The sequence below is a fragment of the Natrix helvetica genome, assembly GCF_964273705.1.
Source record: "Natrix helvetica genome assembly, chromosome: 1".
NCBI classification, from domain to species: Eukaryota; Metazoa; Chordata; class Lepidosauria; order Squamata; family Natricidae; genus Natrix; species Natrix helvetica.
Window position 1 is genome coordinate 163,322,122 of NC_138548.1, and position 22,670 is coordinate 163,344,791.

General features: G+C 44.8%; 1 protein-coding gene across 1 annotated transcript in view; it reads left to right on the plus strand.

The window, feature by feature from the left end:
- Positions 1-22,670, plus strand: part of MYO3B (myosin IIIB) — a gene marked incomplete at its 5' end in the record, with an annotated part of 314,537 nt that overhangs the window by 271,273 nt on the left and 20,594 nt on the right. Inside the window, 3 exons of the mRNA XM_081955637.1 lie at positions 10,639-10,739; positions 11,142-11,188; positions 16,648-16,792. Of these exons, the coding sequence (XP_081811763.1) occupies positions 10,639-10,739; positions 11,142-11,188; positions 16,648-16,759 (260 nt within the window). The 3' untranslated portion in view covers positions 16,760-16,792. The remainder of the gene's footprint in view (positions 1-10,638; positions 10,740-11,141; positions 11,189-16,647; positions 16,793-22,670) is intronic.

A 22,670-nucleotide genomic window follows, 5' to 3' on the forward strand; every position in this document is an offset into this window, starting at 1 on the left:
ATGTCATTATTCTTCCCTTCTCCATATATGCTTCTGCTGTTTTGATCTGAAACTATTACCAAGTCATAATGCATTCAAAGTAGCATGAGAGATGGGATTGGAACTGAGAAATTCATTAGGAGAAAGTTAGCTCTGCAGGCACTTTGGACTTCAAACGCCAAAAGTACAAGTTGGTTTGAGACAGATCTAAAAACTTGACTTGCCTTAGAAACATCAGGTGCCTGTTAATACTTGCTAATATTGTATGATAGGCTTATAGGAAATAAATATCAACCAACAATTTGAAAACTGCATTCTGCACAAATTGAAGCTTCCAGAACTTTGTTTTGCAGATGTATACCTCTCCAGGATGTGGTACTTTTTCATTATTTCTTCCTTTCTTAGGCTGTTATCCAACCTTTCCAATTCTGGAGTTTCAATGTACATTACCCATTGATTCTTAGAAGGTGTTTACCAGTTTTCCCATCCTGAGGCAGGTCCACATTTAAACCCGCTGCTCCACAAAAAAGAAGCTATCCTGTAGTTGATTCTCTTCCAACCTCAGTTTTAAGCTCAGTTGAGAGCTAGATGGCCTTCTCTTGAAAGAAAGGGAAAAAAACTTAAATTCTTCCCGTACTTTATTCTCTTCCCAATTTCCATTCTTTAAAGCTGGGAGAATGATATTCAAAGACAAGAAAAGGTGGGTGAACGTAAAGGATTAATGATGGGCTTTGCCAGCTTCTGAGAATAGAAAACGAAATAGGACAGCAGACACGAAAAGTCCATTTTGTACAAAATGGAAGGCAGAGGGTATAGGAGAGAGGGAAAAGGAAAGGGATGCTGGAGGGGGAAACAGGAGAAGAATAAAGCAAGCAAGGGGCAGAAGGAACCTAAGGGGCATCTTTCGTCAGCAGGCCACAGGAGTTTGAATGCTGTATTTCCTTTCTTTTCCCTCTCTGTTCCTATAGAATGGTGTTGCTGAGAAAAGCCAAAATATCATCCCCAGGGACTGCACTCAGTTTGGTCATGTGCTGTCTGGGATGCTTAAAGGAGATAAAAATAAACAATATCTCTGATGCCTACACAAATTCTGAATCACTCAAGCAGGTGGTCCAGTTTAAGTACTGGGCTAAGCAAATAAATGCACAAAAGATATTTTGTGGTATTCTGGTGAATCAGGAATCTTTCTATAGAACAGTTTCTCTCTTCCTACAACAAATTCAGTGGGGAAAAATGGAATGTAAGATTCACAAATAACAATTAAATAATGATTAAATGTTATTCTGATGTCAGTTCCTTTTCCTTTTCTTTCCTGTCTGGATCAAAAAGTCCTCCATTTAAATCACCCAGATGGATTCATAAACATTTGGGAAAAGAGTCTAGCAGAGAACTGCAAGACCTTGAATCTGAGGTCAGAAAGAAAAGAAAAGTCTCTGATGAAAAGCTCAAATCCACATCCCACCAGGAAGATTACTTCTTTTCAAGTTTGTCACAGTCATATTTACTACTCAGTGTGGGTTTGATTCATTGTAGGACCATCTAAATTGACTATTGAATGCTTGATGAATATCATGGACAACCAAGAAAACAAAACGGACCATCAGAGAAATCAATTAGTTGTCACTCAAGGCATTAATAACCTTGAGGATTGTATTTTTCCTCCTTTGGATGCATTATATGAAGGCTGTAATGCTAGGTTATTAGTAACCTTGACTATCACTAAGCGTTGTATCTGTTTATTCTTGATGAATGCAATTTATTCTCTTTATGTACACTGAGAGCATATGCACCAAAGACAAATTCCTTGTGTGTCCAATCATACTTGGTCAATAAAGAATTCTAATGCTAGGAATGATGGAAGAAAAGAGAAGAAACAATCAACCACAAAGAAGGAGTCAATTTCAATGGCGATGAGTGTGCCACTAGAAGACCTGAAAGACCAGGATAGGGACAAATTGTCATGGAGAAAATCAAGTGAAAGTCAACTCCAACTTGATGGCTCATAATCAATCAATTAGGAACTGACTGATGAATCTAATCTAATTAGATACCCACCTCAGCATCTCACCACTTCTGGATTCATCCACACAATTGCTGTTTTCTGAGATTGGGGGGGGGGGTGAATATTAAAATCAGAATAAATTACATCTGCTAAGAGTGAGGGAAAATAGTATAGTTAAGAAAAAGATTATTTTTCTCGTAGGATCGTAGAATCGTGGAGCTAATTTGTGTAACTGAGTTTGAAGCCAAGGCGAAACTGATTCAGTTGAAACTGAACTGCTGATTCAAAGGCTCAGAGAGAGAATTTATACATTTGGATAAAGAACCGCAAGGTCTCTCAGGAAAATTGCCAGTTTGTAGGATCCAGGGTTTTGAGGAAAAAAAAGGATTTCCTTTGTCTTCCTTACAGCAAAGACAAAAAAACATCAACTCAAACTCATCCTCTCTTTCCATTCTAAGTTTTGATAACCAAAAGTAAACTGTATGAGCAAATATAGATACAGGTGGAATAGAATCACCTAAAAGATCAAAATTCACTTTATCAAGAGTGGCAACCACAGCAGCTTTCTAACCCAATTGCCTAGTTCCGTGATGGCGAACCTATGGCACGCGTGCCACAAGCGCTTAAAATGACCGTCCGAGCAACCCGGAAGTCACTTCCGGTTTGCTCGGAGGGTGGTTTTAAGCATTCCGAAGGCTTCAGGGACCGTCCGAGGCTTCCCTGATGCCTTCGGAGCGCTTAAAATGGCCCTCTGAGCAACCTGGAAGTCACTTCCGGTTTGCTCGGAGGGTGGTTTTAGGCGCTCTGGAGGCTTCAGTCCCTGAAAAGGTTCGCCATCACTGGCCTAATTGAAGAAATTTGCAGAGTGATCACATTGGCAACATCACAAATGTTTTATACATATTGTAAAATAAGCAATTTGTCATTCATTTCAGATGAAGGTTTCCTCAGATGAGAAATTGTGGGATATGTATGTATGTGTGTGTGTATGTATGTATGCATGCATGCATGCATACATACATACATACATACATACATACATACATACATACATTTATTATATGGCAGTGATTACAGAAAACTTTGTTGAGATATACAATTAATCTAATATGCAGACATCTTAAAATTGCTAAATAGGAATGGCTTAGAAGAGAAATAGGCCAAGAGTAATAATTGCAGATATAGTAGAAGGTGGTGGGTAGCTAACCTAGGCAGATTTAAGAAACTAAGCAGGTTAAACCCTGAGTAACATTTGTTTAAGGGCCATGTGAGAATTCCAGGTTAGACTGGGAATCTAAAAATGTACTAGAAGAAAGTAACAATAAATCACTTCTCCAGTATGGCTGGGAAACCATGTGGATATGTATGTAAAGTTACCAAAAGTCACACTAAAAAGTTTATAAAAAATATTAACTCCCATATTTGGGCATACCAGGGGTTGTAACACAAATACATACCTATATCCCTGGCTCAGCTGATAAGGAGGAGAGCCTGTGGCTTAGTGGCTAATACAACTGCCTAATATGTAATATAGCCCTGGTTCGAATCCCAGTAAGGGTATGGCTAGCTGATGAGAGCTAAAATAGCTTGAAATAGATCTATACTAGTCTCCCTTTCTTTATTTATCAGCACAAATACAACACACACACACACACACATATATATTTATATTTGTGTTACAACCCCTGGTATGCCCAAATATGGGAGGGAGCTCACTACTCACCCTTTCTGTCCTTCGGCTCATTACAGAAGACCATCCAGGCAGAAAACCATATTTTTATTTTTAATGTTGCCTTTTTATATTTGTGTTGCATTTGTGCTGATAAATAAATAAAGGGAGACTAGTATAGATCTATTTCAAGCTATTTAGCTCTCATCAGCTAGCCATACTCTTACTGGGATTTGAACCTGGACTGTATTTGCCTAATGTGTTTGCCTAATATTTAATACAACCCAGGTTCAAATCCCAGTAAGGGTATGGCTAGCTGATGAGAGCTAAATAGCTTGAAATAGATCTATACTAGTCTCCTTTATTTATTTATCAGCACAAATACAACACATATACATACATACATACATACATACATACATACATACATACATATATACATACGTGTGTGTGTGTATTTGTGTTACTAACCCCTATATATATACTGGTCTTGTTGCATACCTACACCCGTGAAAATCTACGCAAACACACACACACATATAGATAGATAGATGATAGATAGATAGATAGATAGATAGATAGATAGATAGATAGATAGATAGATAGATAGGGAGGGAGGGAGGGAGAGGTGAGAGAGAGACAGAAACAGAGAGAGAGAGACAGAGACAGAGACAGAGATGGAGACAGAGTCATTGGCCTTATTCAAGATGATGATGAGTCTGCATATAGATGGGAGGTTGAATAACTGGTCCTGTGGTGTAGTTGTAACTATCTGGAGCTGAATACACTTAAAACTATAGAGAAGAGAGTGGATTTTAGCAGGATCCCTTCCATTTTACCACCTCTTACCATATTCAACAGCACAGTATCAGCAGTGAAGTCCTTCAAATGTTTGGGTACAATAATCTCCCAGGACTTGAAATGGACACTTAATCTTAGAACCTTCATTAAAAAGGTACAACAAAGAATGTTCTTCCTGAGTCAGCTCAGGAAGTTCTGACTGCCCCAAGAGCTGTTGGTACAGTTTTACAGGTGAATTATTGAGTCTGTCATTTGTACTTCTATAACTGTCTGCTTTGGTATAGAACCAAATAGGGCAGGTACAGGCTCCAACAGATAGTTAAGACAGCAGAAAGAATAATTGCTTTCCATAGAAGACCTGTGTATTATGTGGGTCAAAGGGAGGGCTGAGAAGATACCTGTAGACCCCTCACATCCTGGACATAAACTGTTTCAACTCCTAGTTTTGGGACGCCCCTAAAGGGCATTGAAAGCCAAATAGCTAGACACAGATTTTTTTTCCCCTTGGGTCATCACTCTGCTGAATACCTAATTCCCACAGTACTGTTTTATGCTTACGCATATTTACCCATGTAGTAGGGCTGTAGTTTTATTATTTATCCTTATTATCTTTCTTATTCCATCTTATTGTTACTATTATTGTTGTGATTATCATTATTTGCATGTACGCTGAGAGCTTCTGCACCGGAGACAATTTCCTTGTGTGTATAATCACACTTACCCAAATATAAAGTTGTTAGTTTACTATGCAAGATACAGAAAAAGCATGTCTGTTTTGAAAATATGACATGTCCTGATGTTCTTTTATTCTTCTTCAGGAAATACAATTTTCCCCTGTCAATTGTTTCCTACCTGTAATGTAATTTGTCAATATTGTACTATCAAAAAGAAGAAATGCATTCTGCTGCAATACCTGAGGGTTTTAAAAAGAAGGTATATTATCCCTTTCATTGACATAAGACTATTAGGAAGATATTTCCAGTAATTAAATTGGATAATGACTAATTTAAGGTAATAAAATGCTGGTCTTTTATGACTGAATTCAAGTTGTTATTCAAACACTGCCAAAATGGGGGTAGGATCTTCTTGGTCTGTAAACAGGCTATATAAGGAATAAAGTAATTGAATATTACAACTTGAATATTACAACTTGAATATTACAACTTGAATATTAACAAGAGTTAATATCAACAATACTGTATTGTAGGGTTAATATCTAATTCTAATTTTTTTTATTTCTCCTGCTACTATTTGTTATCCAATAAGTTGTCATTCTTATAAAGTTTTATTACATGGTAGAAGAGACAGAATCTTTCTCAAAGTTATATTTAAATTTTTATTTTTAACATGTTATCATGCAGAAATGTCTCAGTCTACTAAGCAAAATTTCAGCTTAAAGCTTTAGCGTAAATCTCTTCACTATAATCTTAAAGCAATAAGCCTTAAAGGAATTTTAAAAAACTGCAGTGCTTTTATAGCTGAATCAAAATTTCCTATTCAGAGAAGTGGGTGTGTGACATCTTTGTAATTTTGTTAAGAAGCTGCAAATAGGGCAAAATAAGGATAAAATTAACTAGCAGTGGCAATCCTGCGCCTTCTGTTGGTGATATTACCTTTACTCACCAAATATCACTGCAGAAAGCGTTATCTACTTTGGATTTGAATTCCTCATCATGGCCATTGAGATATATGATTAGGTCCAAACCTCTATCAGAATGAGAAAAGTGCTTTCTGCTCTCAGTTTATCATTTTGATATCAAAAAAACATTGCTCACAAAACGGCAGCAACAGTTGCAAAACAGAGAAATGAGCAGAGAAGGTTTCAACAAATGCTAATTTTATTTATAACAATTTGGCGGTTGACTTTTGGATTTTAGGGTCCTACTTGGAATGTAGCTGCAAAGCACCTGTTAGATACTCACAGGATGTCATATAGTTACACAGTTATGTCACACAAGGGACATTTACACAAAGTGCAAGTTATTGTTTTTTATTCAATATATTTATAGAATGCTTTTTCTTTAGTCACATCTTGAAAGTTGACAATGAAGTTTAAAAAATGATTGGCATTCAGTAATAAAATTCAGTGCAAAGGTTTGCTAAGCATAGCCATAGCTTGACCCCAGAACCTTTATTCAGAGTGATACACATCCTGTAGTGGGCTGGAGTGAGCTCCCCTTTCTTTGGAGGTCTTCAAGCAGAGGATGGACAGCCATCTGTTAGGTTGCTATTTGAGTTTGAACTAGGACAGTGATGGCGGACCTTTTTGGCACCAAGTGCCCAAACCGGAAAGCATGTGCATGCATGTACATATGCACGCACCGGAACCCCAGAACCCGGAAGACCAGCTGGCCAGTGCACATGCGTTTATCTGCCAGCTTCTCTTTGGGTTTCTGGCCTTGCGCATGCGCACCGGCCAGCTCGTCTTTGCATGCCCAGAACACCGGAAACCTGAAAGCCAGCTGGCCTGTTTTTTGGCTGTTTTTGGCCATTTTTCAGGCCATTTTTCAGGCTGTTTTCAGGCCATTTTTCAGGCCATTTTTCAGGCTGTTTTCTGGGCCATTTTTCAGATTGTTTTCAGGCCATTTTTCAGGGTGTTTTCAGGCTGTTTTCTGGGCCATTTTGGGGCTGTTTTCAGGCCATTTTTCAGGGTGTTTTCAGGCTGTTTTCTGGGCCATTTTTCAGGTTGTTTTCAAGCCATTTTCATGCTGTTTTTAGGCTGTTTTCTGGGCTGTTTTCTGGGCAGTTTTCTGGGCCGTTTTCAGGCCATTTTGGGGAAGGGGGCATTTCCAGGCTGTTTTTCAGCACTCCAGTGCCCGCAAAGACCAGCTGGCTGGCATGCATGTGTGCACCAGAAATTAGAAGAGCAGCTGGCGATGGTGCACATGCCCACAGAGAGGGTTCTGCATACCACCTCTGGCACCCGTGCCATAGGTTCACTATCAGGGAACTAGGAAATAAAATCCGTTAAGATGTCTCTTTGTATGACTGTGGAGAGTCCAGTCATCCAGGTCATAGCTGTCTCAAAATTGCTTTTTCAAAAGGCGACTGGCCTTTTTTTTTCTTGAGGAAGAAGAAGAAATTTAGTTTCTCATCCAAGAAACTTCATCTGCTGTGATGGGGGGCAGGGGAGGGGGGAGATGGAGGATAGGTTCTGACCAGGTGGTGGTGGGACTTCCAATTCCCAGAATTCTCAGCTATAGCTATGAAGGCAAAGGAACTCTGGGACTTGGAAGTTGCAAGATTGGGAATCACTGATGTGGAAGAAGAACTCCAGTTCATGTCTACTTTTTTAAAAGAATAGACACTTTACTATACTGCAGCAATTCCATCTACTGACGTTTGTATGAATTAACATTGAAGTTTGGAAGGGACAAAACAATAGGACTTTGCATGCTTTGAAAATGATTCAGAAATGCTTCAAAATGTGTGCAGCATATTTTTAAGGAATTGACTCAATTGAATTGAATTGACTAAAACTGCTGTGTTTTTTTTTTTTTGAGGCTTGCACAAAAGTAGGAAATAACCCATAGGTGTCTTTCTGTTGGTATTTATAACTTAGCCACTTCACTTTACATTTTTTTCCCTTTGCATTTAAAAACAGTTTATCTGTGAAATCAAACAATAAATGGGCAACATCGCCATGTTCTAATTTCGGTATTTGAAATGGATTGTTGCAAAAATCATTCCTTTGATCCAGCAACACAATTTTTGTCTGTCATTCTTGTTGCCATTTCTTGAAATGCCACTTTCTTAATTAATTGTTGTACTGCTCCAGAGTTAGTTTTAAAACATTTTAGTTTTAAAAAAGGAGCAGAAAGCAACTGTCAGGCCTGCAGACATTTTTCTTTTGGACGTTAGGCCTGCCACACTTTCTATTATTCTACTATGCATTTTCTATTGTGGGGAAATGGGAGGGAGGATATTACGGAGTTGGATGGTATGGAGCCATAACAAAATTCTTTCTAGAAAGCCAAGGTCATCCTTTGTCTCTGCACCTGGCCAGAACTGGATGAGTGGAAGCTGCCAGCGTGGCAGTGGAAGATTGGACCATGTGATGGACTTGTGGGTGTGGGGGCAAGATCTTGAACTTTCAACTGGGTGGAAAAACTGGGAAGCTTTCAGAATCAGGTTTTCCTAGATGTGCCAACATGGCTCTCTTAATAAATTGGAACTTTGAGAAATCCTTTGCCTCGGACTCTGATTTAATTTTGGATGCTATTTGGAACCCTGATAGCAACCTTTAGAATGTATTTTTGTACTGCCAGTTCAAATTGCACATAGTGTTAATTTTCCAATGTCTTACTGTTTCAGAATATGTGTGTTTCCCCGAAAATAAGACAGGGTCTTATTTTCTTTTGACCCACAAAATATGGCTTTGGGCTTATTATAGGGGGAGGATATATTGTTTTGGGGATGTCGGGCAGCTGCTCCCTTGCGAACTGGCTCCCGAAGAGCCGGGCACAGCCTCAGGGGCGAAGCAGCCATGAGGTGACCACTCTCGCGAGCAACTGCCTGGCAAACCCCCTCTCCAGCTGGCAGAGCACCATTCACTGATCTAGGGGGTATCCCTAAGGTACCAAGGCACGTGGTACTCTGCCCGCTCCCCAGCTCCCGCGGCTTGGCACATTCGGGATACCCCCTAGGTCAGTGCATGGCACTCTGCCCAGCTGGAGAGGGGGGTTGCGCGAGCATCTGTTCCACCCCCGCCGCGCTCTGAGCATAACTTTTTCTCCAGCTTCCAAACTCCAAAACTCGGCTGCCGAGTCTTCCAGCAGCACCACCCTAGGAGTGCGCTCTATGGTTGTGGGCCGGCTGCCAGACAGAGAGTCTTCCAGCAGCCAACCCACAACCATAGAGTGCACTCCTAGAGCGGCCACTGCTGGAAGACTCAGCAAAAGAATTTATGCTCGGAGCGCGGCGGAAGCAGAACAGGCGCTTGCGCAACCCCCCCTCTCCAGCCGGGTAGAGCTCCATGCACTGACCTATGGGCAATCCCGAATGTACCAAGCACTGGGAGCTGGGGAGCGGGGCAGAGCGTCACGTGCCTTGGTGCCTTAGGGATACCCCCTATGTCAGTGAATGGCACTCTGCCCGGCTGGAGAGGGGGTTTGCCAGGCGGCTGCTCGTGAGCGTGGTCACCTCATGGCTGCTTCACCCCTGAGGCTATGCCCAGCTCTTCAGGAGCCAGTTCGCAAGGAAGCAGCTGCCCAGCAACTTCCCCCTCCAGCCAGGCAGAATGCCACTCCCCAACCTAGCGGTATCCCTAAGGCGCTAAGGCACGTGAGCGCCTTTCCTCCCCCGGCTCCAGTGGCTTGGCACCTTCGGGATAACACTAGGTTGGTGAGCGGTGCTCTGCCTGATCGGGGGGGGGGTTATTATTTATCATATTTAAGAAGAGCACAGAGCCATGGTTTTATGCCTTTATTGAAGGCCAAGAGAGTGGGGGCACATCACCTCCAGGGGGAGTGTTTCCACAGGGTGTGGGCAACGGCAGAGAAGGCTCTCTTCCTGGGCCTGGCCAATCAGAATTCATTTGCTGACAGGATCTGCAACACACCTTCCCTGTCCGCCTGGGTAGGGCGAACTCATGTAACCTGACCCTATGCCATGTAGGACTTTTAAAGCTTATAACCGGCATTTTGAATTGGATTTGGAAGCAGAGCAGCACCCAGTGCAGCTTGTGCAGTAGAGGTATTGCATTCTTTGGGCGCCCAAGGTTGCCCGCAAGGTTGCAATTTGTACCAGCTGAAGCTTTATTCATCGCCTTCTTACAGAGCTAGAAACACATGCCTTCTTTGTATCTGCTTCAGTTTCACTTCTTTGTCTGGGATGACAGATATCATAGCCTACTCCTTAATAAGTATCAAGGTTATTTTATAGTTCTTATCCCGTCATTCAAAGATGCACGTCTGTGTTATGCTCCAAATATCTCAATACAGAATACAGCAAATGTATCCAGTATCCTTACATTTCTACTGACGTGGGGAAATGACCAAAGTTAGTAAATTCAGAAATGTGTATAACAGAAGAAAGAATTATGTTTGACTCCCCCAATAATAATAATAATAATACTTTATTTACAGTCACAGACCAAAACACGACCACTACAAAAGAAACTTCCCCAATAGAAAGTTCCTTGCAATACCTGGCCCTGCCAAGACCTAAAAACTGTTTTTACCTTTAGAAAACTGCTTAGAACAGAAGCCGAAACCAGCCCGTCGAAGATGTCAGCAGCCCAAAGTGCTGAATAGCCCTGAGGACAACATATATTATAACCAGTTAAATGTAAGTTCAAAGTGGCCGTACAGCTGTTTTGCTGTCTTTGTTTCCCATTAATAATTCTGGTATTAATACCTGTTCTAAGCCTACCAGCCCCACCCACCAACCCCCAGTGCCCTCTCCCCACCCCAGAGTTCTTCAGCTCTCGTCTTGAACATGTGCTTATGCTCTTTATCTGTTGCTTTCATGTCAGGATGTCTGCCTTCACGGTGAATAATTGATGTGGTTTATCAAAGACGAGCAAGATGCATGCTTCATCAGGCTCGCTTGAGCCCTTTGATCAAAAAAATTATGCTGTGACTTCTGATATTATCAGCATCTGCTTGCATTCAACACAAAATCACTTTGAATTAAAAATTAACGACTTGCTGCTTTGCTTTGACTGTGTGTTCTTGGCCCTCTCCACAGGGAACTCTAGGATATCAAGGGAGCAAAAGGAAGCCAAGAAAACTTGGGTAAATATCCATCTTCTTAGTTCTAAGCAACAGTAAACAGAAGAAATCCTTTGTGAGATTACAGGAAAGGCGCAAACTTTCTAGAGCAATTTCTGAAAATCAACAGCAAGCTTTTTCTCTTTATAGCAGCTGTGGGCATTTTGGTACTGATGCAAAAGGAAAGTGTGCGTCTAATGTGAGCTGTATACACAGAGGGGGAAACGGTCTTTCCTGGGGAGGGGGGAAATACGCTTCTCAGCAAAATGCAGGCAGTTCGTTTCACAATGAATTTGCTAAAAGTAGCCAGTGGTGGGTCTTGTCAAAGTAATGACCTGCAGACTGTGAACCCACACACGACAGGAGGGACAGCAATTCAGAAATCCTCCTGATCCACAGCATAAACTCGCTGGAGGGGGAAAGATAAGAAGGACGGTCATATGTTTCCACAAAGAGCAGTTCTTGGCTATTCTTTTCTGGCTCTTGTTGCAAAGGCTGCTTTTTTATGTGGCATTCATTTTATTATTATGGTGACAAGCATTATGTTGCTAAGTATGTTGAGCTGCATCTTTGAACATGCTGGCTGGAAATAATGAACAGTGTAGCCCAGAAGACCTGAAGGCTTGGGAAAGACCCAGTGGTGGGTTTCTACCGGATTGCACCGGATCGTGCGAACCGGTTGAAGAATGAACCCGGAAGTAATTTCCGGCCCCGCCCCCTTGGCGTTTTTTTTGCATCGGGGCTGACTCCCCGCCGCCACTGCTGTTCCTTGTCTTCTGGCCCGTTTCCCAACTGGCCTTTCCTCACTTGGAGGGCTTTGGAGGGAAGCTTCTGCAGAAGCCTGGGTGAGTGACAACAAGTTCCCGCCTTTACGAAGTCTCGGAGGCTGTAATTTTCTGAGCTGTGCGCGCGCGCCTGTTTTCCACGGCGTGGAGCAGCAGCGAGGCTCTGCGAGGCCGGCAATGACTCAGGATGCCATCCGGGAAGACGAGGAACGCGAGGGGGGACCGTTGACGGCCTCCGCAATCATCGCTCGCCTCGCAGAGCCTCGCTGCTGCTCCACGCCGTGGAAAACAGGCGCGCGCGCACAGCTCAGAAAATTACAGCCTCCGAGGCTCAGAACGCTTCGGAGGGAAGCTTCTGCATAAGCCCGGCCGAGTGACAACAAGTTCTCACCGTTACGAAGTCTCGGAGGCTGTAATTTTCTGAGCTGTGCGTGCGCGCCTGTTTTCCACGGCGTGGAGCAGCAGCGAGGTTCTGCGAGGCCGGCAATGACTCAGGATGCCATCCGGGGAGACGAGGAACGCGAGGGGGGACCGTTGACGGCCTCCGCAATCATCGCTCGCCTCGCAGAGCCTCGCTGCTGCTCCACGCCGTGGAAAACAGGCGCGCGCGCACAGCTCAGAAAATTACAGCCTCCGAGGCTCAGAACGCTTCGGAGGGAAGCTTCTGCAGAAGCCCGGGTGAGTGACAACAAGTTCCCGCCGTTACGAAGTCTCGGAGGCTGTAATTTTCTGAGCTGTGCGCGCGCGCCTGTTTTCCACGGCGTGGAGCAGCAACGAGGCTCTGCGAGGTGAGCGATGATTGCGGAGGCCGTCAACGGTCCCCCCCTCACGTTCCTCGTCTTCCCGGATGGCATTTGGAGTGATTGCCGGCCACACAAACCTCGCTGCTGCTCCACACCGTGGAAAACAGGCGCGCGCGCACAGCTCAGAAAATTACAGCCTCCGAGGCTCAGAACACTTCGGAGGGAAGCTTCTGCAGAAGCCCGGGTGAGTGACAACAAGTTCCCGCCGTTACGAAGTCTCGGAGGCTGTAATTTTCTGAGCTGTGCGCGCGCGCCTGTTTTCCACGGCGTGGAGCAGCAACGAGGCTCTGCGAGGCGAGCGATGATTGCGGAGGCCGTCAACGGTCCCCCCCTCACGTTCCTCGTCTTCCCGGATGGCATTTGGAGTGATTGCCGGCCACACAAACCTCGCTGCTGCTCCACGCCGTGGAAAACAGGCGCGCGCGCACAGCTCAGAAAATTACAGCCTCCGAGGCTCAGAACGCTTCGGAGGGAAGCTTCTGCAGAAGCCCGGGTGAGTGACAACAAGTTCCCGCCGTTACGAAGTCTCGGAGGCTGTAATTTTCTGAGCTGTGCGCGCGCGCCTGTTTTCCACGGCGTGGAGCAGCAACGAGGCTCTGCGAGGCGAGCGATGATTGCGGAGGCCGTCAACGGTCCCCCCCTCACGTTCCTCGTCTTCCCGGATGGCATTTGGAGTGATTGCCGGCCACACAAACCTCGCTGCTGCTCCACGCCGTGGAAAACAGGCGCGCGCGCACAGCTCAGAAAATTACAGCCTCCGAGGCTCAGAACGCTTCGGAGGGAAGCTTCTGCAGAAGCCCGGGTGAGTGACAACAAGTTCCCGCCGTTACGAAGTCTCGGAGGCTGTAATTTTCTGAGCTGTGCGCGCGCGCCTGTTTTCCACGGCGTGGAGCAGCAACGAGGCTCTGCGAGGCGAGCGATGATTGCGGAGGCCGTCAACGGTCCCCCCCTCACGTTCCTCGTCTTCCCGGATGGCATTTGGAGTGATTGCCGGCCACACAAACCTCGCTGCTGCTCCACGCCGTGGAAAACAGGCGCGCGCGCACAGCTCAGAAAATTACAGCCTCCGAGGCTCAGAACGCTTCGGAGGGAAGCTTCTGCAGAAGCCCGGGTGAGTGACAACAAGTTCCCGCCGTTACGAAGTCTCGGAGGCTGTAATTTTCTGAGCTGTGCGCGCGCGCCTGTTTTCCACGGCGTGGAGCAGCAACGAGGCTCTGCGAGGCGAGCGATGATTGCGGAGGCCGTCAACGGTCCCCCCCTCACGTTCCTCGTCTTCCCGGATGGCATTTGGAGTGATTGCCGGCCACACAAACCTCGCTGCTGCTCCACGCCGTGGAAAAAAAGCGGGCGCGCGCAGCTCAGAAAATTACAGCCTCCGAGGCTTCGTAACGGTGGGAACTTGTTGTCACTCGGCCGGGCTTATGCAGAAGCTTCCCTCCAGAGCCCTCCAAGCGAGGAAAGGCCAGTTGGAAAAGGGGCTTTGCTCCTGCTCCGGGCTGGAGGCTTCCCTCCGAAGTCTTAGGATGTTCTGAGGAGCCCCCCAAGGAAAAACGCCGCTGCCAGGTAGTTAAAAGTACCTCTCTGATTCTGTCAGACTCTGTCAGTCTCTCTCTGCTTCCCTCTCTCACTCCCTCTCTGTTCCTCTCTCTCTCTGTCTGTCTGTCTCACTCACACACACACACTGTGGTCACCTTGTTGAGTGTTCCAATCACATTTGAAACACTCAACAACTGGCTTGCATTTATGGTATTTTGCAGCATTCTGCAGTCATAGGACCAAAATATATGGTTAAAAGCATATATTTTGGTCCTATGACTGCAGAATGCTGCAAAATACCATAAATGCAAGCCAGTTGTTGAGTGTTTCAAATGTGATTGGAACACTCAACAAGGTGACCACAGTGTGTGTGTGTGAGTGAGACAGACAGACAGACAGAGAGAGGGAGTGAGGGAGGGAATCAGAGAGACTGACAGACACACACACACACACACACACACACACAGAGACAGAGAGGGGGAGGGAGGGAGAGAAAGATAGAGAGAGACACACAGAGTGAGTGATTAAGTGAATGAGTGAGAGACAGACACACCCACATACACAGAGTGACAGAGAGAGAGGAAGGGAGGGGAGAGAGACAGAGGGAGAGACAGAGACAGACACACACACACAGAGTGAGTGAGAGACAGACAGACACACACACACAGAGTGACAGAGATGGGGGAAGGAGGAGAGAGAGACAGAGATACAGAGAGAGAGACTGACAGATAGACACCCAGAGAAAATGACAGAGGGAGACAGAGAGGGAGAGAGGGAGAGAGAGAGAAAGAGCCAGAGAGAGAGAGAAAAAGAAAAAGAAAAAAAGAAAGTGGGAGAGAGAGATGAAAGAAAGAAAGAAAAAGAACTTATGACCACAATTGAGCCCAAAATTTTGGTTGCTAAGCAAGAGCATCGTTAAGTGAGTTTCACCACATTTTCCAAGTTAGCCATGCCCACCTGGTCACATGACTGCCAAGCCACTCCCACCAGGTCACATGGCCGGCAAGCCACTCCCACAAAGGAGGCCACACCCACAGAGTAGGTTCCAAAAAAATTTGAAACCCACCACTGGAAAGACCACACTATAAAGAGACTTCAACCACCCCACCCCACCCGTCTTTTTATAGGGAAAATCATGATGCAATATCCTCTGCATTATTTATGGCAATACCAAAATCATACCAGGCAATGAAGCATGCTAAACACCTGAATATAATTTAGCTTGAGTTCTGAATAGACTGTGCTTTAAGTTTGTCCTGTGGTTTATAGTTGAATAAATCCATGTATGTGATCCATGTATGCACCACTGATAGTTCTCTAGAACTTGTCCACCAAATTTAAACTATCCAAACAAACAAATGTTATGTTATCTGTGTATGCACATTAGGCCTTCTGTCATTGTTTAGAACAGTGGTTCTCAACCTTCCCAATGCCGCAACCTTTTAATACAGTTCCTCATGTTGTGGTGACCCCCAACCATAACATTGGTGTCTCTGTTCCTAAGACCATCGAAAATATGTGTTTTCCGATGGTCTTAGGCTACCCCTGTGAAAGGGTCGTTCGACCCCCAAAGGGGTCCCGACCCACAGGTTGAGAACCACTGGTTTAGAAGTTGTCATGGATGTCAAAGGAACAACTTTAATCTTAGAATAAAGTCTTATTGTGCTTGAAGATGTTATATATAAATACATCACGAACAGACCTAACTGGATATAAGAAAAGATCTGGTGGCTGAGATCATAAAACCAACCAGCTGCTTTTAAGAAGTCCATAAGCCAAACTTGGGAGCAGTAGCTCTCTTCCACATGTGTTTCCCAGCAACTGGTGTCAAAGAGGCATCTTCTTTCAGGAGATAATTGAAGCCATTGATAACTTTATCTTTCACGAAATAAGAAGTATCTGAGCTGTTCTTGTGATTTATGTTTCTTATGCTCTTTACTGCTATAATAATCAGAGGTTACGTATCTTATCTCTATCTATATTGTGTATTGGAGTAGAGATCAAAATGGGGGTTTCCCAAGATTCTCCCATCTAACAAGTGGTATGGGGAAGATTCATGCCTAGCTGAGAGTACAGATCACCTAATTAAAATCTGAAATTGCTATAAATCAAAGCCAGAGCTTTCTACCGTGCTGTGTAAGCACTCAGAATTGATGCCGATTTGCTGTTGTGAGAAATGCTATGGTCTCAGGTCCTGTAGGAGACCTAGATTCTTCACCAGCCTCTGTTAGATATTCACCTCAAAATAATGTTTGCTCCTCCACTCAGACCCAGTCATGTCTTGTACCAATTAAAACAAAAATACCTAGAGATATGACGTGCCCTGTATAATGCTTTATTCTGTTTTAATTTTCCTTAGTCAAATAAAATTGCTGGATTGGGAAGATGAGTATTACAAGTCATTATCAGTGGTAGATTCTATCACAGAAGAAGACAACACATTTCAACCCCTTACCCCCTTTCAAAGCTGAACGTTTGCTCCCTAATTCATCAGTGTGAGGCTGGTAAGGAACCCAAGATGTGTTTCTCATTTTCTAGCTGACGTATGGATGTGTACATAGTGTTGTATAATGTGCACATATGTATATACTAAGAGCAGATGTGACAAATAGTGGTATCTGCTCTGCTACTCAATCAGTCTACTGCATTGGTTCCCAAACGGTGATCTGCAGATCCTCGGGGGGGGGCACGATGTCATCGCAGGGGGTCCACAAAGTCTTGAAGAAATGTTATAATTTAAATCTTGTGTTAAGTCTTGGTGGTCCATGGCCACAAAAAGAATTTAAAGGGGGTGCGTGGTAAAGAAAAGGTTGAGTAACCATTGGTCACCTTGGAATAGAGGGAAAGAGGGAAACTGATGTCACAAATCACCCACCCACAGACATGGATCCTGGGAAAGTTTGACTTAATTTGTAATGCAAGGAAGATTTGTCCACCAAACCAGGAGACCTTTACCATCCATTTAAAATGCAATATATTGACAGTCTCTCCCTCTCTCTCTCTCTCTCTCTCTCTCTCTCTCTCTCTCTCTCTCTCCCTCTCTCTCTCCCTCTCTCTCTCTCTCCCCGTGTGTGTGTGTGTGTGTGTGTGTGTGTGTGTGTGTGGTGTTTACATTATCTTGCAAAAGAGAATTCAATGATAGGACATGGGGGTCTTATTTCCCCCAGAAGAGAAGGAAAAGCATATCAAAAGCCTATGGAGTAAAAGACTTAATGGCATATGATGAAAGCACCTTGTAGTTGTTTTGAATTGAAGCAGCAAAATCTTAAAACCCAAGCAAGGGCAACAACTTCTTATGACCACAGAAAATCAAATTCTGTTGTCCCTTATTCTCATAAAAAACTGGGTGCATTAGGCCAAGCACCTATCTAGTCCAGCATTCTGCTTGCACAGTAACCAACTTCAAAAGTTCTCAGGAAGGACAGGAGAGAGGCAATGCTTTCCCACTAAATTTTCCCAGCAAGCGGCATTCATAAATACTGCCTGATAGCATGCAATAAACCTGTATTCATATGAACTGCCTTGCTTCCTGATTTCTTATGCCTGACACTGCCTCTGATATTAGAGGAGGGGGTGATCAGTATGTCTAATCACCAGAGTTATCCTCTCCGGCATGGGTTTGCCCAGCTGCACGAACTTGGGATAACAGAATAACAGGGCTGGAAGGGATCTTGGAGGGCTTCTAGTCCAACCCTCTGCTCAGATAGGAAACCCTATACCAGTGATGGCGAACCTTTTTTGGCTCGCGTGCCACAAGTGGGGGGAGCGCAGGGGGGTCGAGTGCGGGCGTGCCGCACCCATAATGCAACGCGCGACCACCCCAGTGCACATGCGCGCAAAATGCGCGACCACCCCCCATTTTTACATTTTTTTGCCCTCCCCAGGCTCCAGGGGCTTTATAGGAGCCTGGGGAGGGCGAAAAGAGCCTCCCCCGACCCCCAGGAGGCCCTCCGGAGGCTTCAGGGACTGTCCAGAGGCTTCCCTGAAGCCTTCGGAGTGCTTAAAACCACCCTCCGAGCAAACCGGAAGCTTTTAAAAAGGTGAACTCAGCTGGCCAGCGCGCGCATGCATGCTGTCCAGCTGACAGGGCAGCGCCTCACGTGCCCTGACAAATGGCTCCACGTGCCACTTGTGGCACGCGTGCCATAGGTTCGCCATCACGGCCCTATACCATTTCAGACAAATGTTGTTCAATCTCTTTAAAACTTCCAGTGTTGAAGCATTCACAACTTCTGGAGGCAAGTTGCTCCACTGATTATTTGTTCTAACTGTCAGCAAATTTCTCCTTAGTTCAAGGTTGCTTCTCTCCTTAATTAATTTCCATTGCTCTACAGTTTAGTTATGTGTTTTGTGAACAAGATCTTCCTTTCTTGCTGAATACTAAACATACTTGCTAGAGTGTAACCACCACTGAATTTAATGGGACTTGATTCTGAGGATCACGTTGCTCGTCATGTTTTATCAATTCAATCCCATCTAGGTTTTCCCAGTCAGCATGTACTAACTAGACCACAAAATAGACAGCTTTTGGAAAGTTCTTGTGCTTCAGATTTTCTGCAGTATCTATTATTTTTGATATTCTGTAAAAAGTACCAGTTAAAAACAGGAAATTCAAAATTGTACAAACAATCAACACTGTTAGTGTCAACACGAAGGCATAGGAAGTAGTCATTTGGAATCTAAGTATTATCAAAACTGGCTCTTCTGTATATAACAACTCTGATGTATGTACAGCCATTTCCAAATGAGGAGATGTTGTATCTATTCTGAACCGGTGTCTGAATATCATGATGGGTAAAAACCAATAAACTGAGATTGAAGCTGGACAAGACACTTCTTAAATTGTGATTATTGAGTACAGGAATTGGGTTCAGGAATTGGGTACGAGGATTGCATTCCATTGGAAAGAACAGATGTTTTGCTGCCCCTATTGTCACAAGAGGTCCAAGCAACCACCGTTGCCAACTCTGTCACTTGCTGAACTGCAGTCGAGTTACCATTGTTAATGTTCTGAGAACTTCATGGTTAGATTACTGTATACACTCTATGTGGGACTACTCTTGCGTTTTATTTGAAGCCTGCATATAGAGCAGTGGGTTCCTGAGAAGACCAATTGGTCATGCAGATGTCCATTTGTGAAAACAACTCTCCAGCTGCCAATTAGCTAATGTGGAGTCTTTGGTGCTCTCTGGGGTTGGTTGGTTGCTTGCAGACATTTCATGATGCTTCATAGTTGGATAAAATATCTGCAAGCCAACAACCAACTTCAGATAGCAGCAAGGACTCCAAAGTTTGACCATGTGTTGCAGATATTGTCTTCTATTACAATTAGCTAATGGTTTTATATTTGGTATAAGGCCCTGAATAATTTTGGATCAGGAAACTTTACTGTGACAAATTTGTGAAATTGCTAAAGCTATCAGAGAAAGTCTTGCTGCATGTGCCAAGGTTGGCAGAGTATCTCTTATGGCAGGGGTGTCCAAACTTGGGAACTTTAAGACTTGTGGACTCCCTGGCTGGAGAATTCTGGGAGTTGAAGTCCACAAGTCTTAAAGTTCCCAAGTTTGGACACCCCTGTCTTATGGAAATTCCCAGGCAGGCCATCTGTCGAATGGAACCTGCAATCTGGAGGGTTCTTCCCGTTGAATTATGCAAATCATCACCATAATATCTTTGATGCTCCTTTTCAGACCTCACTTAGAGCAATGTTAGGTGACAATTCAGTTCTGCTCTTTGGTTTCCCTTTCCTCTTTCGTTTAATGATCAAGTAAAAAAAACCTACAAGAATGTAGCTAAGATTCTTGCAGCTTGGAATGACATGGGCTGCTGAGCCAGAGCACCCGTTTCCTAGTTCAAAACTCCTTTTGAAAATAAAAACATAGTTTCTAGGGGGGAGAGGGGGAACCTACCAGTAAAAAATGCAGAGATAAATAAAACAAATTGGTTGACGCTATTATAAAACAATATTGAATTTACCATCCAAATAATTTAAGTCACGATATTCTTTCGACCACACTTTTCAGTTGAAAATATTAGGAGGGGTGTTCTTGGGTTAAAGGTGATTAGTTATACCCAAAGCTAACTTTATGCTAATACAAATGTATTAGTGTTTGTGAAGCAACACAATCTGCCTTGAAAAGTGCAATTACTGTACAGGTCTGTTTAGCATAATTTTGGCCACTCTGACTGACACCTATCCCACCCTTAGGCACAGTGGAGCAGTAACATGCGGTGAGGGTTATGGCTGGTGAGGCTGGTTATGTCATCAGGAAGGCGGGGAATGGGACCACGTGTGCAGGAGGCTGAGGCAGCCTCAGCCTCCAGCACACGTAGTCCCATTCTCCGCCTTCCTGAGTGAACATTAAGGGGACCGCGGAGTGCACTGATCCGCGTAGCATTGCTTCCTCCACCGGCGCCAGTCCCTTCACCCCCCCCCACTCCTTCAAGGTCTCCCACCAACCCAAAGCCCGATCCCCAGCTCCCTCGGGCAAGGCTTGAGTGGGGTGAATGGGAAAGCAACGAAAGGGGCTGCGCTTTCACCCCGCTCAAGCCTTGCCGCCTGCAGCCACCGCCCGCCCTCGCTGCCCCTTTCGTTGCTTTCCCGCCCACCCTCGCTGCAACTTTCGTTGCTTTCCCATTCAGGTGGCTGCGCTTCCCATTCCCATTTCCCATTCAGGCGGCAAGGCTTGAGCGGGGTGAAAGTGCAGCCCCTTTCATTGCTTTCCCATTCAGGCAGCTGCGCTTTCGTGCTTTTGTCATCCGGCAGTGCTGACATTTCTGCCTCCGCCCTCCGCAGCTCCCGGGCGCGCCCGGACGGAGGTAGCCAGAATGGCGCCGAGGCAGTCCGGCGGGCGAGCGACCAAGGATCAGGCTGCCTCGCTCGCTCGCCCGCCAGGACTGCCTCGGCGCCATTCTGGCTACCTCCGTCCGGGCGCGCCCGGGAGCTGCGGAGGGCGGAGGCAGAAATGTTGTCAGCGCTGCCGGATGACGAAGGCACGAAAGCGACTGTCGCTTTTGTGCCTTCGTCATCCGGCAGCGCCGACAACATTTCTGCCTCCTCAGCTCCCGGGCGCGGCCGGACGGATGTATATAATATTATAATAATAATTATATATATATAATATTATATACTATTATTTCATGAAGAGAGGTGAGGCTCTGCCTCCCCTGCCTCCCCTGACCGCACATCCCTGCAGTGGAGCTACTTCCTAGGGGGGTAGCTTTGGGGTGTCCTGAAGGGGCTACAAATAATTCTCAGAGAGTGGGGTCAGGAAAGCCAAGATGGTGTCTACAGTGGTTTCTGTCTGTGTGACATACATATAAAACAGATGAAGCTTTGATCACAGGGAAATCAGGGAAGCCACCTCGACTCAAGGTGATGAACAGACATAATACTCCTTCCTCCTCCTGTTTTATCCACAACAATGCCCAGTAGATGCTGAGAGATTTTCTGCTTTCTAAATGTGAATAATTTGACTGAGATATGACTGCATTTTTGAGCTGAGGGAAACAGATTCATTAGGTAAAGGTAAAGGTTCCCCTCGCACATATGTGCTAGTCGTTCCCGACTCTAGGGGGGCGGTGCTCATCTCCGTTTCTAAGCCAAAAAGCCAGGCGCTGTCAGAAGCCATCTCCGTGGTCATGTGGCCAACATGATTAAACGCTGAAGGCGCATGGAACACCGTTACCTTTCCACCAAAGGTGGTTCCTATTTTCCTACTTGCATTTTTACACACTTTCAAACTGCTCAGTTGGCAGAAGCTGGGACAAGTAATGGGAGCTCACTCCGTTATGCAGTGCTAGGCATTCGAACCGCAGAACTGCCGACCTTTCTGATCGACCAGCTCATCATCTTAGCCACTGAGCCACCGCATCCCCTTGAGCCACTGCATCCCTACATCCCTCTCTTTTAAAGAGCAAAATATCTTTCAATGGCCAAGAAAGGGCTTCACCATTCTCTTAAAACTGCTCACTCAACTCTTTCACTGGATTTATTTCTTTAAAAGTGCAAAGAAACTGGTTCACTCTTGTCATAATCCAGGGTTGCTGTTGCTGTTTTCTTTCTTCCTGGCCTATGCTCCTGGGCTTTTCTGCTGTCTCCTATCCCAGTACTAACCAGATCTATTCCTGCTTTGCTTCTTTAGGATCAGCCAAGATTTGAAAAAATAAAAGAATACAGATTTGCTACCTAGAATCTATTGGCCGTTAATCTTTAGTTTTAAAGGGTCTCTTTCCTGAAAAGAAGATATTGTTAATGGACTCTGTTCTGAGACCTTTAATACAAGAGGGCTTATTTGAAGGGTCTGTTAATTAGGAAAAGGAAAATACAGAGTTCGTATCCTCAGAACCGCTGTAATAAAATTGCAAGGATAATTGTTACCA